Genomic DNA, 16,320 nt, shown 5'->3' on the forward strand with positions numbered 1-16,320 from the left:
GCCTATGCCTCAGCACTAAAATGCCTTGAGAAGTTGATCCATACTAATGCCTGGCCATACTGGAACGCCCTCACCTCTCACGGGACCATCACAAAAGCACCCCCGATCACTAATCAGACTACAAATGACTCGGACCTACATCAACTTATTTCTCGCCCTGGCCACCTCTATGCAGGGGTAGATTTCACAGTTGATGTCCACATGAGCAAGAACTCGAAGCAGCGGACAAACACAGCGGCCGAAACTGTTGACAGAGTAGAGCGCTTTGAGACTGATGATGGAAGGCTAGGATATCGGGTCGCCTGGCGATAAATCGCCATGCCTTTCTTCTTGACCCACAACGAGCGAATTCACGAGTTTATAGAGTCTGTCGACCCGACGAGTGGTGAGAAGGTAACAGAGTATATCAGCTGGGAGACATATGGTGGGCTCGCGGCCTTTATCATCAAGTATACGATTTACGATCGCTTCCGTGATTCGTTTCAAAGATGGCGCGATGATCTCAAGGCAGCGGTTGACACATCATGATCTACGATGGAAAACCCGTATGCAGTCGATGATTTTAGGCCATAGAAATAAATGCACTCATGGGCAGGCTGTTAAGAAATCTCTTGAGTTAAACTTGCCTGAGGGTTTCATATATTTACAGGGACTAAACAGTTGGCCGAGCTCAAATTGCCCTAAGTTAGTGATGATTTCCCATTGCGGTAAGCTTAAGGTTTTAAAAGAGGCTTTAGACTCCAGGCCACAAAGGCAAAGGACACCAACAAACACATACGGGCAAAATACTTGTCGCCCTCACTATCGCCTAAGATCTTGCTTTTGGCTGAAAAGCTAGATGTTCTGATGACTGACTCTAAAGTGGCGTTGGGGGGGAAAGCTTGTTAGAGATTCGGTCGTAATCAGGAGTAGGTTTTCAGTCAGATAAAGCTTCTACACTGAATGAGTCATAAAGGTTTTGAACACAAAGGATAATTTCCCACACTTTGGCTTTAGGTTTACTGTCCCGTTTGCCCAAGGGCCGAGTAATCGTTGTTGAGAGCGGCCAGAATGAGGATCAAAGGATTGCGTACTAAATGTACGTGTCTGACAGATTATGTCAGATGGAACAACTCACGCATGATACAGCCGTCCAGCAGCCTGAATCCATTGGATCTAGATGTCATCATAGCCGCTTTTATGCTTACGTATGCCCTTTTGAGACAACGACTACTAGCCATATCGGCATCTTCCGGCTTGCCCATACTTTGCAGCCACTTCTTGTCAATAAGCAGAACCAACAGGATAACTTGAAGATACTGGCAACGAATCATGGTCGAAGGAGTTCAGTGATCCAAACAGCCGCCAGTCAGCTTATTTTTGCATCGCTGGGTGCTGTGACCCGATCGCTCACGCACATGGTTGCGTGGATGGTTGACTGTGTCAGCGCGTCAGACGTGGCACCTAACCTGGCTTAGCCATGTCACATGTATGACACTCACAGCAAGCAATGAAGACTTAAGCGTCGATGAGCGACAACAGCATTGACCACGCGTTGCAGGTTGGCCAGAGGTCCCATGTCAGAGTGGAGAGTAAGACAGGATCAGGCGCAGGGATAAGCCGCCAACAAAATGTTCGGGGATAATTTTGTTGGGTGCTGATGACTGTGAGTTGCCTTTATGGAGCCAACGATCCCAACGTCAACGTTCTCAGGCCTCACGTCTTGCGACATATTCGCCTCCCGACACTGAAGGCTTGTCAGACTTCTGCAATCATCTCCAATAACGCCTTTTGTACCTGCATCCTTCTAGTAGCACTACGGTAGAATGGCGCATACCTCAGGCATCACGCCTTTATATCAGGTGTTCAAACCACCTTTCACCATAGAATCGCCTGGATACGAGAAGAAAGCGGATGAAACTGTTCCCCGACGACACCCAAGGGCTCGCGATAGCCTGATTGAACGCCCATCAGAAGATGTTTGCACTGTTTTCGACATAATTCGCCGCAGCGCACGACTGTTCCCCGATAGCAATGCTGTTGGTTCTAGAAAGCTGATTCAGCTCCACAAAGGAATATATCAGTTTGACAAGAAAGTAGACGGCAAGATGGAGAAGGTGGAAAAGGAATGGACATACTTTGAGCTATCAGGCTATTCTTTCTTGACGTACAAGCAGTATGAAAAACACTGTCTTGAAGTCGGCTCAGGCCTACGAACGTTGGGACTGGGACGAGGTGACAAAGTATTTCTGTTCGGGTCCACGAGGTATGGAATCATCTACAAGGCGTCTTGGTTCCAGTCTGACCAAGTCTACTTAGTGCGCAATGGATCGCTATGTCGCATGCTTGTGCTACCCAATCCATGTCAATCATCACAACTTACGACTCTCTCGGATCGGGTGGCCTTGAACACAGTCTCGTCCAAACCCAAGCTGAGGTCATGTATATCGACCCATATCTGCTCAAAACTGCTTCAGAGCCTCTCAAAAAGTCAAAGGTTCACACTTTGATCGCGAATGAAGCATCCATCTTCGGCGGGTCGGAACTCCTGGAAGAGTTCAAGACCTCACATCCAAAGATCAAAGTGATGAGCTTCGATGACCTTTGTGAGGCTGGCCAGAGCGAAATGGTAGATCCTGTTTATCCTGAACCCGATGACCTGTATTGTGTCATGTACACTTCAGGATCTGGGGGCGTTCCTAAGGGCGTGCGCATTGCGCACGGCAATCTCATTGCAGGCAGTAAGATGGCCTCCTTTTTCTTCTCGATACTCAGTACTAATGTAAATTCTAGTTGCCGGTCTTTACACCTGCGTATCCGACTGTGTCACTCATAACGATATCTTGCTCGCATATCTTCCGCTTGCCCATGTCTTGGAAATGGCTCTCGAAAATCTCGGGTACTATTTTGGTGGCGCCATTGGCTACGGTAATCCACGGACCCTTTCCGATACGTCTGTGAGAAATTGCGCTGGAGACATGCGTGAACTGGCCCCTACAATCATGCCCGGTGTTCCACAAGTGTACGAGAGTATCAGAAAAGGTGTCATGAGTCGACTCAACGCAAGCGTGCTTCTGCGGACCTTGTTCTGGCGTGCCTTTGCATACAAGAGCTTCATGGTTAAGCACAAGCTACCTGGTGCTTGTTTGCTTGATAGCATCGTTTTTGGCAAGGTTCGAGAGATGACTGGTGGTAGAATCCGGTTCCTTTTCAACGGTGGAAGCGCCATCTCTCTGTCGACCAAACACTTCCTGTCCCTCGTTCTTGCTCCCATGTTCACGGGTTATGGTCTTACTGAGACCTGTGCAAACGGATCATTAGGATCACCCCTTGAGTTCACCCTGCATTCGATAGGTACAATTCCGGGATCCATCGAGGTCAAGTTGGTATCTGTCCCCGAATTTGGCTACTTTGCCAATACGCAGATACCGCGAGGTGAGATCTTGATCAAGGGCGGGGCCGTTATGCTAGGATACTATGAGAATGAGGAAGAAACCAAGACAAGCTTTACTGAAGATGGTTGGTTCAAAACCGGAGATGTCGGCGAGTTCGATACCGACGGCCATCTTTGCGTGATCGACCGCATCAAGAACCTGGTCAAGTTACTCAGTGGCGAGTATGTTGCCCTAGAGAAGCTGGAGGCGATATATCGGGGTGTGCAGGGCATCATGAATGTCATGGTTTATGCCGACTCTGATCACTCCCGACCTATTGCTGTCGTGATGCCCAACGAGGCCTCTCTTAGCAACATGGCTCGTGAGATGGATATTGATGAACATAGCATGTACAGTGATCCTCGGGTTCAAGAGATTTTTCTCAAAGATCTGCAAGCAGCTGGGAAACGAGGGGGTCTATCGAGTGCCGAAATTGTTGCTAGCATAGTGATAACACCAGAGGAGTGGACTCCAGCAAGTGTAGGCTCACCCATATTCCGACACGTGAATGTTGCTGACTTGACTACACAGGGCCTTGTCACTGCTACTCAAAAGCTTGACCGGCGGGCTATTAATGCCAGATATAAGAGCGAGATCCACGAGGCACTCAAGAACGCCTGAATATTTGTGTATATAATGGATGAAGCCACGCATGTAGCTCAGGACATAAGCTCTCGGCAGTACTTGGTAGTTGTAATGTTTGATGTGTGTGTTGGATCTCAATCAGTATGTTTGGAGAACTGGAACCTGGGGTTCGAACTAGTAAACTATTTAACCGGTTATGTGGCCGTTGCTATGGAATGGCTAGCCCACTGCAATACTTGGGGCAAGTCCCAGAAGCTGTCCCGGAGACCCTCGCGGTCAGTCATATTTGAAGTCAATGAAGTTCATGTCTGGGTTCATAACGAAGCAAAATCCCGCCCTGGAGAGTGAAGTCCGATTCTGGCGCCCGTCGGTTCACTTGTGTGTCAGCCCATACTTCCTGGGCATACGCACACGATCTGAAATGACACAAGAACTCCTCCCGCAAGTACACCCGATCCCTATCATTAAAGCCCCAAGGAGGGTCAAGACCTCTTGTCGTGCGTTCATACTCTTCAACGCGAAACTGACATCCTTTGCAATTCATCCCTGTTTCTGCCCGTTCATGACTCAAATCATACCACGGAAACGCCGTAGCAGCCATATACCGGTAGCAAAAGTCATGTCTTATTTCGTCGTGAGATTGATCTTGCGGTTGGTGCGATAGTGCCGACGTTGGGATCACTCGAGAAGGATCAAGAGATCTGAGCTTTTCGACGACAGGCTTGGCTTGTACGAGGTATCTGGGTCTCTTGACGCTAGGCCACGGCTGCAGAGAGTATTTGCCGTAGACCACTCGTATTTTAGGTCCACAAATCTTTTCAATCTCTTTGCTTGAGCTGTGCACTGCTTTCGCGAACACCTTGGGTACCGGGATAGGGAGAACGTGCAGGTCGACAGAGATTTGCAGGCAAGTAAAGCAGCATCGCTGACAAGTAATAAGATATAGGAATGTTGCAAACTTTCCACAGAGCTCACACTTGTTGCTTACGAGCGCCCGATAGAAATGGGAAATGGTAAAATCATGGCCTAGCTCTGCCTTTAGCAGCGGTTTCAGTCCCTGAAGTCCATGCTTGACCACAGTTTTGTACTCGCGCGATGCTGTCGTCATGCTGCGTGCACGGTTGTTGACGCGTCGAAAACGCAGATAAGAGAGAATGTCAAGTTCTTCAAGTATCATGAGAGTTAATTCCTCTGGCAGTCGGCTCAAGATACCGAGGCCTGACGATGAGACGCTGCCCGGTGTAGACAGCAGAAATGGTGCATCGATCTTTCGCTCATTTGTCCGTATTAGGACCCTGTCGAATTCGCTCCTGTGGTATGTACAGGCGTCAAGAATTGCGTCTCCATCCTCTCCGATGACTGGGATAGTTGCCATTACTGATTTTAACGACGAGTAATGTTTGATGATGAAGGTTACGCGAAATGAACTTTGAGGTATTCGATCCGCAAGTGAGTCTCAGATGAACTGTAGTTGAAAGCGCTTAGCTATCTTATATTAGGCCCGCCATCCACTTATTATGTGAAGGTTGCTCGACTGTGCATAAGTCATAAGCCAAATCATCAAGGCTTTCCCCGCATTTGGGCTGATACCAGTCGTTGGGTGACTGCAGACGTGTCTGCCTTTTCAGTCAGCCTTGGTCCTTCACGGCGACCCTCCGTATTGGACCATGCATCTCACCCACAGCCAGAGGCGAACGAACCAGAATCAGTAATATTCGAGTGAGATGCAGTTGTAAATCCATGACTCCATGTAAGGCAGGAATAAGTTTCTGCTTTACAAGAAAACGGAATACGCTCGTTTCGTACTAGGGCTTACGACCACTCTGCTACGCCGTACAGCAAGGAAGCCAATTGCGATTACTACCCAACAAATAGGACAATGAAGCGGTAAGAAATCATCAGCACACTTCAGTCGCTAGTATCTAACTCTACGTTTCCATTTATGAGGGGTCCCCGAAATGAATGGTCTCAAAGACTCATAGACCAAAGAAGCTTGTCTATCCCACCGCCGTCATACTGATCAGGTATATGGTATTCTAGTGGAATCATATCTTCGATCGAACCTCCATTCTGCTCTTTGATCTGCATGGCACTCTCTCGTGATCTTTTCAGTTCATTAATGATACGCGACATGGTCTGAGCATCGTATAGACCCTCCCTTCGGTATGATGAGGCAAGCATTTGAGCAGCTCTTGTAGCCACTGAATCGTCTGAGCATTTGATTGCCAGAGCGAACAATGGAGCTACAACTCCAGTTTCCAGCGAGAAATTGCGCCGTGGAGTCCTAGTAGCACTAGGAGAGGCATTGACCTGTATGGTATGCTCGAGCAAGGTCTCAGCCAGATCGAGTATGTGATGAGCGGTTGGATTAGGCGAAGCACCAAACACGCTGTGATCTTGAGGGAACTTTGATTGCAATATCATTTGGCAAACGTGGAAGTGAACCAGAAGTGTTCGAATACCGTGCAAGGTTTGGTCATCGTGGCGATCTCTGTTCTCGAATTCGTTGATGCCTTCGATCCAGGCATTGTAACCCTGTTCCAAAGAAGACTTTTCTTCCAAAATGTCCAAGCTCAGGGACTCCTTCGCCTCCTGATAGAATTCGGAGTTCTTGTTGACAAAATGATACAACCATGCTTGAAGTTTAACCAGTCGCTGCTGAGCGTCTTGAAGCCCCAGGAAGTCTTTATGCGGCGGCATTGGGCCATGATCTGGCTCTTCACATTTATACTCTGGTGACGCAAGGATTGGTATTCGGTCGTCTTCGAAGAAGCTGGCTTGCATGTCCAGGCGTTCGAAAATAGTGGTCATGCTCTCGATGTCCTTGGACCCGTCGGCGACCTTTTCACGTTGAGCAGATGCCAGGAGCTTAAGGCCGTTGCTGAGATGTTGGAGTGCGGCATTGCGGTCACCGATGGTGCTTTCGCAGCAATAGAACAAAATGCAGCAGACCAAAGCAGTCCTTGTAGCGCCATCTGAAGGCTGAGCTATCCGCTTCCCTAGGGATCGTAAAGCTTTGCCGTACAGACTCAAGGTTTCGGGACTGGCTGCCGATGCTTTGTCAGGACTTGACGATATGTAGTCTAGGGGGAGTGAGCTCATTGCAACCAGGGCCTGCCGCACCACTAGATCTTCGTGTCCAGCCTGGAGCACAGTTTGAGACCAGAAGCCCGATGCCAGAAACCCAGAGATATCCTCTGAACCTTGGACACAGAAGTAGTGGAGCAGTCTCCGGTCTTTCTGGCTTCCGGGGATCTTGAATGGGATGGAGTAGCTGGCGATGGGCAAGAGAGCTGATGATCCTGATATCGTAGCTGGGCTGGTCTCACTCTCGGAAGAGGCCGATGCAGCATCATAGTCACATTTCCATCCAGATCGAAGGCATTTCGCGCAACTCGGCTTACTCTCATCACACTTTATCCTTCTTTTACTGCCAGGATGTTAGTTACTCGTCTCTCCTTTTCTTCTCAAATGTGAAAATGAACGGTAGGAGAAAATGATAAGTATACTGACCGGCATGTTTGGCAGCCTGTCCTCCTCCTTGGAACACTGCTTCTTGTTCTCTTCTGAACAGCCAGTGCATCTCGCAAGGCCATTGTTCGGTGTTTCGTGGTTCCCCGACTTGGACACTCGGCGGAACTGTAGGAAATGAGCCGTAAGCACTAGCGAACAAAGCGACTGGGGTGTTTGCCTGTCATACCCTGCCATTTGCTAGCGCCCGACGCTTGGAGAAGTAGAGAATTTCAGATGCAATATGCATGCATAAGATGAACATAAGAAAAAATTATGAGTCTCTCATGGTGGCAGTGCGATTGATCTCAGCGTGAGCTGGGACTAGTGTATGAATACCTATCCTAGGTTCCTCGAAAGATTTCACTTATCAATTGCTTCATTCCGTCTTAGCCGAATATTATGGATCCCTCGATCCTTCGGATTCTCAGCTAAACCCCTTGCAGTGGTTCAAGGAGGCCTCATCACAACACGTGACACTTCTTGCAATCGCACCGGTATCAGTGTTGTTTCATGGGCAAAAATACTGGATATGGCTCAAATAATACGGTGAAGGGCTCAAGATGGAACGGCCAGACGCCAGAATAAGCAACCCGGAGATCTCTGCAACTCCAGTGCAGCAAAATCGTGGCATTGAACTTGAGACAGTAAAAAACGCCAAGGAAAATTCATCATCGAAAGATGCGGAAGCGTTGCAAGTTGATGAAGGCAGGCAGCCAAAGCAGAAAAAGTCTGTGGCCTTCAAATTGGCCTTTATAGGTTTGTCTGCTACACTTTTCGTTTTCCAAGTAGATGCAACCGCACTTGGTATTGCTTTACCGGTAAGATCTTCTTCATCTCTCGTACGACTCTCGCAGTCGCTTTTATACTGATATTTGTACTAGACAATAGCCAATGATCTCAAAGGCTCGAGTCTGGAGTCTTTCTGGGCCAATCTATCTTATACACTATGCGGCCTTGTGATGCAACCGGTGTGGGCAAGCATATCAGACGCATTCGGCCGAAAACCACCACTCTACGTCTGCATTGGACTATTCTTCATCGGATCAATTGCCTTTGCTGTTGCTCAGAACATGAAGACGATAATCGTGGGCCGTGTGCTCCAGGGTTTTGGCGGCGGTGGCATCGATGTTCTTATTCAGGTCATCCTCGCTGACATGACAACACTCGAGGAACGATCAAAATATCTGGGTTTGATGGGTATCCCAAATGCAGTGGGCAACATTCTTGGGCCATCTGTGGGAGCATTGTTCTCTACGTATGCCACTTGGCGATGGATCGGATGGATCAATCTCCCCATTCTTGGGTTTGGAACACCCTTGGTGTTCTTCTTTCTCAAGTTACGGCCTCTCACGATGGACGCATCGCTTGCCAGCAACATCGAACGTCTTGACTGGATTGGAATGGGCCTCGTTGTCTCTGGTATCACTGTCTTTGTGTTGCCGCTAAGTTGGGCTGGCTCCTTGTTTCCATGGGCCGCATGGGAGACCTTGGTTCCAATGATTCTGGGTGTCTTGGTGCTTGTCGCTTTCGTCTTTTACGAGGCGAAGCCTGCAGCACCAATCATGCCTCATCGGCTGTTCCATTCCATCACCGCCAACATGACATTGCTTGGAGGGTTCATTCATGGAGCCATCCTTGTTTCGCTACTTCAGTATCTGCCACTGATTTATCAAGCTGTGTATCTGGAAACGCCGATCAAGTCAGCTGTCTTCCTGTTGCCAACATCTATCATCAGTGTGTTTATCGCAGTGATATCTATGATGATGGTACCATTATTTGGAGGCTATACATGGCTACTGAGGCTCTCATGGGCCTTGCTGGCTCTGGGCACTGGGATTCTGGCAATCCTAAATCTCAGTTCGCCTTCATCGATGCTCTATGGACTTCCTATACTATGGGGAACAGGTGTTGCTCTTCTTCGACTCAATCTTCTACCGATGCAAGCCAGCGTCAAGAATGTCGGTGATACAGGCGTTGCGATCGGGCAATTTCTCACGATTCGTATGTTTGGAGGTTTGATCGGTTTGACCATCGCCTCTGCAATATTCAACACTGTCTTTGGAAAGACTATCGCCTCAAGCTCGTTACAACTTGGGGGGCCTCTAGTACCTTTGGAGGACGCATCCAAGGCCGTTGCTTTCATCAAAGAACTCGGGTCCTTGAGCATTTCTCAGACAACGCTTAATGAAGTACTAAGAATCTACCTCGAATGTTTCCGCACTATTTTCTACACAATGGCAGGCTTGGGTGCTTTGGGACTGCTGACTTCAATGTTTCTTGAGGAAATTGACCTCAAGAGCCAAGACCGTGGCAATCAACGTTTCGAAGACTAGGACATGGGCCAACTACCATCTGATAATCAGCCACTGAAGAGACGAAGCCGGTATCCTTACATCCCGATAGTGACCACTTGGGGAACAACAACTCTCATATGATTCAACGATAATAGACATAGTTGTAGATAAATAATTGTAATTCCAAAACATTCTGAACCTGACTTTCTGAAAGCTCCTACTCGTTCTCCTGAGGTCAGATCTAGTCATGGTCGATGCGGATGACGACCTTCGCGAAGTGCTTCTGCTCCCTCAGCTTCCTGTAAGCCTCCTTGGCATCTGCCAGCTCAAAGACTGTGTCATCATATACAGGTTTGAGCTTCTTCTCATCGATGTATCGTACAAGATCCATGTACTGATTCTGGCTACCCATAAGGAATCCACGAACAGTGCACGTGAACATAAGAGCCCCCATCATGGGAACGACCTCGGTGTCTTGCGCAACAGCACCAACGACTTGGATAGACCCATAAGGACGCACTGCCTCGAGTGACTGCTTGAGTGTCTCGTTACCGCCGATATCTACGACCATATCGAAACCCACCCCATTAGGTGTCAAAGATCGTGCCTCTTTGCCCCAGGCAGTGGCGTTCTCACGATAGTTGATAACGTGAGTTGCACCAAGCCTTTTCAACCTATCTGCCTTCTCTTGAGATGAAGTAGTCGCCACGACGGAGAGCCCAAAGGACGATGCGAGTTGCAGGGTTGCTACACTGACGCCTCCAGTTCCCTGAACCAGAATCCAGGTGTGTGGTCCAGTTTGGTCTTTGCCTAGTTCCGAGAGAGCGTTCCATGCTGTGGTCCAGGTGACTGGGAGAGTGGCAGCCTGAAGCCAATCGAGAGACTCTGGCGCATGAACAAGGGCACCTTCCGAGAATACTCCATGGGTACGAAGCGTTCCTTTGGTCCCCAGGCCGAGCATTGCCGGTACATCTGACATGTTAACATCAGCATCGCTGCCTCTCTCTACCACCACGTCTGGTGCAGGGAAAGTGATGACTCGATCGCCAGGTTTGTAGTCTTTGACAGAAGAGCCAACAGCTTCGACTGAGCCTGTTCCGTCACATAAAGGGACCATTAGTGGGGTGATGAGACCGAATTGCTAAACTCTGTCAGCTGGAGGCCCCGTCGATTACTTTGGGCATCTAGGTACTTGCAGCTGATTCAGCAATGACGAGATCTCTATAGTTGAGACTGGCTGCATGGAGTTTGACTAGAACATCATGTGGGCCTAACTCATCTTTGGACGGGATGGGCACGTTGGTCTCATACTTGAGCGACGTCTCAAAGCCCTGTTGGTCGTTGAGAATCCACTGCCTTGCCATGAGGGGCTATTGTGGGGGTATGGAGATGAGAAGTTGAGACGTTGTTAATGGGATAAAGAAGTATATAGCTGGGTATTATTGTGTTTAAATATCTGATTCTTGATAGATGTATTCCTTTCCTGCTGTTGACTCAGCCAGTGGAGGGTTGCGGATCTGAAGGGCGTGATAACAAAGCAATCCGCAAATCGCAGCGGATCGAGCCACTGAACTTCCGTTACCCATCTTTTTCTCCCTTATCCTACTAATGCATTCTGATTTGTCAAGAGGCTGAACCGAAGTTCCTTGATTCTTCGAATCTCACCCCGAGCGTTCAGATCTCCATTTTGCCATCCTGTCGGGGCCAAGATCGAGTTCCATCATACATAACGCAAAGTCGTCAATATCTCCGGGTTCCATATCCACCATGACCTTGTCATGATCATTCCTGCACATAAAGCCAATGTTGCTCTCCGCACACATCTTTGTCCAAGCAAACGCCGACCTGGCTTCCCAAAGTCCCTTTCTTGTAGTGATGGGTAAGGTCCCGTAACAGGGACCAGATTCAGTCTTCAGCAGCTCGTAGCCTGATTGAAGGCCCATGGATACACACCATGTCCTTCGAATGGACTCTGAAAGTACCCATGAATGCCACAGTAGTTGCTCAGGAGAGAACTGGCCCAGGAGCAGCGGTAATGTGAAATACTGAGGGCTGACATTTGTGAGATGGTTCTTAATAATCATATCTCCATTATGCGTGGCCTCTAGAGCATCACCCATCATTTCTTTCGTCCAATCCTGTAGGGTCTGAAGATGCTGCTCCGCCTTGTGACGTTGGCGCAGATCACCATCCAGTAGTCGGATCGTGCAATAAACCAGGAGTGCCTGTACCCGACTTAGGCTATTCAGAGTGTCTCCGGCCTTGTTTCTGTTGCCCTCAGATACCAATAACCTCTCGGCCTTCTGCTCTGCAATCCGGAGCACCATCTCACTGGTCTCTGGTGTCCTTGACAGAAATGAAGACAGTGCTGTGAAAGCATCGCTGATGCAATCAGGGAGACTAGTTCTGTAAAGTTCATGATGCACGAACACATTACTTCCGCTTCTTGTCCAATCGCCCAGCCAGTCTCTTGTTTGGTATAGAAGCCCCCGGATCATTTCTGTCGTGAGATGCGCCCTATTTGACTCTTCAATCGGAACTGCCCTCCAAGAATCCGGATCAAGAAACCAAGCCACTTTCAGGTCTTCCAATGAGAAAGTACCCAGAGTGTTATGATGGTCCATATGACTGTCCCCTCCTATGTCTACCAGCTCAGACCAACTGTCTTCTTGACATGACTGCAACAACGGTGGCTCTGGCAAGGCTTCCAACGGGGAAGCTTTCCCCCCGCAGTTTTGTGTAGCTTGGTAGACAAAGGTATTGGGTAAGGGCTCATAGAGGCAGTCCAAGCCGCGAAGGTCACAACGGCGGCATTTGGGCTGCTGCTTAGTGCATTTTCTCTTGGAAGATTGACAGGCCTTGCAGGCTTTTACCTCGTACCGAGGTATTCCCACCCGGCTCATCGTTGGTTCCGTAGGAAAAGAGTATCTGATTCTCTGCTATGGTAAGCGCATGGTTGTTTGCGAATGGTGAGACCTGCTTAGAGAACCACTGCTGACGAGATACTGCTCGTTACGGTTAGTCTTCCGCTGCTTGTCTCCACCAGCTGATTAATGGCATTTGCAAGCCTTGTCTGAGTATGGGAACATTCAATACCAACAAAGACAATAGGGCAGCTCGGAAATACAATTCTTCATCAACATCAACATTTATTTTCAGGTGATAAAGCAGCATTGAGAACGGTCGCTAGCTAAGTGTCCGTTTAATACCATGGCAGTAGCGATGATTCACTGAGTGGGGTCATCTCGAAATGGTCCAAATACCAAAACAGAATCAACTTCGCGTATCTTTCTATTCTGCGACCAGCATCAACGAGGTGACGGCGGCTCGCAAACAAGTATTAAGGCCCTTTGAACTAGTTCCAGTGAAGTTTGAGTCAATGTAATAACGAATCGATTGTTTCTTTGAGCTGCGAAGCATGAGCAAAACCTCTCAGATATCAAACATTATAGACCCTGACCAACCAGAACAAGATGACGAGAAGCCGCAACCTCCTCAAAAGAAGCGAAGAGCTGTATAAATATAGGTTGTGTATTTTATAGCTCTTGTGAAATAATACTAACTTCTGTGTAGTGCTTATGAGCTTCTAACTACAGACATGGCATCTAGCTCTTGTAATCACCTTGCTGCAGCGTAAGGGCTGCTAAACGAAAACCTCTAGAATATGACGTTTGTGCCTCCCTGCAGGGGTCTAAGAAGCTCCAATGCGCGCCCACAAGGGCGAATCGACTCAGCACGACGTATTGGAAACATCTCCTCACGTCTGAGGAGGGTACGAGATTCATATTCTGAGTTTTTCACCTATCAGCTTTACGCTGTACAAGGCAAATACCAGAGCGGAATCGATGTCGGGCAGTTCTGTCAGCCAAGACCTAAAGTACAACAGCAATTGCCAAAGCCACAAGGCCTATCCAAGGTTCAACACTTCCAGCCATGTCAACAATTACCGCGGGCTCAGTCGCCATCCCTGGAGTTCCACCATCAGTTGTGGTACTACCCATACATGCACCGGTATCGCAGGTGGCTATTGGTTGTTGATACGATGTCGCCAGTCCAGCTGTTATATCAGGTTGAGAGGGTTCAGAATTTGAAGCCATCTGTGATTGTTGCGAGATTGAGCTCGACTGAGTAAATTGAGTGGTGACAGAAGCAGGGACAGAGCAAGCAGTCGGAGTGACCAGTGATCCCCCTCCGTTGAAAGGGTTGTACCCGAGACATTGGGCGTACTGTGCGGCACAGCTGGCCATATTGGCGTCCGGTGCGGTGCGACAGGTGTTATAGTCATCGTTACACTCGGTCACACAGTCGTATGTTTCAGGTATACTGGTGTCTGTACTAGCAGCAGAAGTCGTGGTGTCAACACTAATAGGAGAAGATGAACTCCCGCCATATGCAGGTGCTGGGGAGTCGGAAGCGCTTGAGCGCGTGTTGATAACAGCGGTCGACTCAACAGCCGCCGTGTTAGAGGCACCTGTAGCGCCTCTGGAACATGCCGTCGGGGCCGTGATTGAGTTTGATCCCAAGAATGGATTGAATCCCAGACATCGTTCGTAGTCCTCCGCACAAAATGCTTGACTGCCGTCCGGCTCAACTCTGCATGAGTTATATGCATCAGTGCATGCAGTTGCGCACTCATCGCGCTTGTGAAGGCGCGCATATGCCAGGCCCGTAAGGGCAACAAAGAAAACGACCGTGGACTTCATTGTGTCATGAAGTTGATGTTAAGTGAAGAAATCGAGCGGCAGTGGAGAGTGGTGTTGGAATGTGCAGAACGTGGATCCTGAGGGTATCTATACTTATGTCCATCTACATGTGGTTCAATGTATAGCATCTGGTCGTCTTGAGTACACAAAATTGCTTTGCGGTGTTGGTTTGTTCCTCAACTGCCAGCATCCGAGACATGGTTCCAATTCATGCCGGTTGAGTCTTATGCCATCGGCAATCGTCGATTGGACGTATTTAACCATATAACATTGATTTGATAGTTATTGAAGTCAAGTGGCACAATTGAATTCGGTTTTAGCCAATTGCAGACTGGTCCTATTCGACATGAGGTTTTGATCTGGCTGTTTTCGGCTACTGAAACGACGCCAACAACAATTCCGAACACATCGCAGAAGTCACAAACTTGCTTCTATATATTAACCTAGTCTTCTGTTACTACAGCAACTAATAGAACAGATTTTAGAATGCCCGGCACGGTCAGTGTTGTGAGGGAATATCAGGTCTTGTCCTGGTCACCAAACCCATCGACCAGAACATCCGAGCAGTTTCCATGCAATTTACGAAGGATAAGGTCGAGGCTTATTTAAGGGTCAACATTCCATAAAATCAATAACGCTGTCTCCTTTTCAAGGCTTCTGACAATTCTATAAAAACCAACAGTAAATCGGTACATCCAAACTTACCTTGTTATCTAACCATTTCTCCAGTCGTATTCCAAACTCATGCCATCTAATACCTGAACTTGTTTTACAAGATAGCATCCTCAAAAACGCCGTCCCAAGCATTGAATTTGTGATAGTTAGAGTCATCAAACTCAATTACCGACGCACCGCGAATCTCAAGCATGGGAATGCTTGATGGAATGAAAGTACTTGAGGTCGTCGACGTTGTGCTGTAAGCACCCCCAGAGAATTCATCACCAGTTACAGTCTCAACAACCGAAGTGGTGTACTTACCTTCTTCACTGACCTCTTCATACTCAGACTTCCAAGTACGGGTAGTTTCGCCACCTGGTAACTGCATCGAGTCAACAGGGGCCTGTCCTTCACACAGAACATGCTGCGCGATGTCGGCATTTGGACCTGGCGACACACCCAGACCGACGTTTCTACGAGCAATAGCTATAATGTCGTTGTGGATACTCATAACAAATTCCATAAACCGTTCATCGTAGTAAGTTAAAGATCCAATGCCCCGAGAAGCTCTAATCACTTGGACGAGGTTGTCGAGGAATCGGAGCTGTCTTTCTTGGTCGGCGCGAGCAGCATACGCAACCAAGACCTCAAACTCGACAAATGTCAAGCCGACATCTCCTCCAAGAGAACGCACGATGTCATTAGCTGCCTGGCTCATGACGTCTTTGTCAGCGTTTGACCACTCTTGTTGGCCGCGTTCCGTTGCGATCGAGAAGGCCTCTTCAATGATAGCAGCTCTGTCGACGCTAAACTTGTTCCAGATAGATTCCATGTTGGTGTTTGAAGCTGGATGAACGATTTTGAGGTTGGTAGAAGTGGTTAGAAGGTTGCAGGTGGAGATGGGAGTGTTGAGAAACTGAGTTGAGTAAAAATGAAGGATTGGCAGGTCAATCTGGTTCCCTTTTTATAGTCCGAAGCTGTTGCGGTTCTGTGCCATACATTGGGATGCCTTCCAAGTTGTTCACAGAATCTCCAAAGATTGTGCCGCTTATTCCTTTGTGTCTATCTGATCACTGACGACAAAGATTGTTATTGAATGAGTGTAGCTCATTGTTTCCTAGCCTGTCCCTTTGAACAACAGTGAGAGCACGGACT

At 48.3% G+C, this 16,320-nt stretch overlaps 6 protein-coding genes across 6 annotated transcripts; 2 read left to right on the forward strand and 4 right to left on the reverse strand.

The window, feature by feature from the left end:
- Positions 1-1,805: 1,805 nt before the first annotated feature.
- On the forward strand, positions 1,806-4,034 carry J7337_013568 (uncharacterized protein; the record flags this gene model as incomplete). Its single annotated transcript, XM_044831054.1, has 3 exons — positions 1,806-2,245; positions 2,299-2,720; positions 2,773-4,034. 3 exons carry the CDS (start codon positions 1,806-1,808, stop codon positions 4,032-4,034), a joined length of 2,124 nt encoding a protein of 707 aa, XP_044674329.1.
- Positions 4,035-5,966: 1,932 nt separating this feature from the next.
- J7337_013569 (uncharacterized protein) lies at positions 5,967-7,594 on the reverse strand (the record flags this gene model as incomplete). The annotated part of the gene is made up of 2 exons (XM_044831055.1): positions 5,967-7,428; positions 7,512-7,594. The coding sequence occupies 2 exons, from the start codon at positions 7,592-7,594 to the stop codon at positions 5,967-5,969; spliced, it is 1,545 nt and encodes a 514-aa protein (XP_044674330.1).
- Positions 7,595-8,071: 477 nt separating this feature from the next.
- J7337_013570 (uncharacterized protein) lies at positions 8,072-9,844 on the forward strand (the record flags this gene model as incomplete). Its single annotated transcript, XM_044831056.1, has 2 exons — positions 8,072-8,329; positions 8,393-9,844. 2 exons carry the CDS (start codon positions 8,072-8,074, stop codon positions 9,842-9,844), a joined length of 1,710 nt encoding a protein of 569 aa, XP_044674331.1.
- Positions 9,845-10,046: 202 nt separating this feature from the next.
- Positions 10,047-11,169, reverse strand: J7337_013571 (uncharacterized protein; the record flags this gene model as incomplete). Its single annotated transcript, XM_044831057.1, has 2 exons — positions 10,047-10,897; positions 10,998-11,169. 2 exons carry the CDS (start codon positions 11,167-11,169, stop codon positions 10,047-10,049), a joined length of 1,023 nt encoding a protein of 340 aa, XP_044674332.1.
- A 297-nt stretch (positions 11,170-11,466) lies between these two features.
- Positions 11,467-12,303, reverse strand: J7337_013572 (uncharacterized protein; the record flags this gene model as incomplete). Its single annotated transcript, XM_044831058.1, has 1 exon — positions 11,467-12,303. The coding sequence occupies one exon, from the start codon at positions 12,301-12,303 to the stop codon at positions 11,467-11,469; it is 837 nt and encodes a 278-aa protein (XP_044674333.1).
- A 2,974-nt stretch (positions 12,304-15,277) lies between these two features.
- J7337_013573 (uncharacterized protein) lies at positions 15,278-15,997 on the reverse strand (the record flags this gene model as incomplete). Its single annotated transcript, XM_044831059.1, has 1 exon — positions 15,278-15,997. The coding sequence occupies one exon, from the start codon at positions 15,995-15,997 to the stop codon at positions 15,278-15,280; it is 720 nt and encodes a 239-aa protein (XP_044674334.1).
- Positions 15,998-16,320: the final 323 nt, after the last annotated feature.

Source organism: Fusarium musae, chromosome 11 (genome assembly GCF_019915245.1).
Source record: "Fusarium musae strain F31 chromosome 11, whole genome shotgun sequence".
NCBI lineage: Eukaryota > Fungi > Ascomycota > Sordariomycetes > Hypocreales > Nectriaceae > Fusarium > Fusarium musae.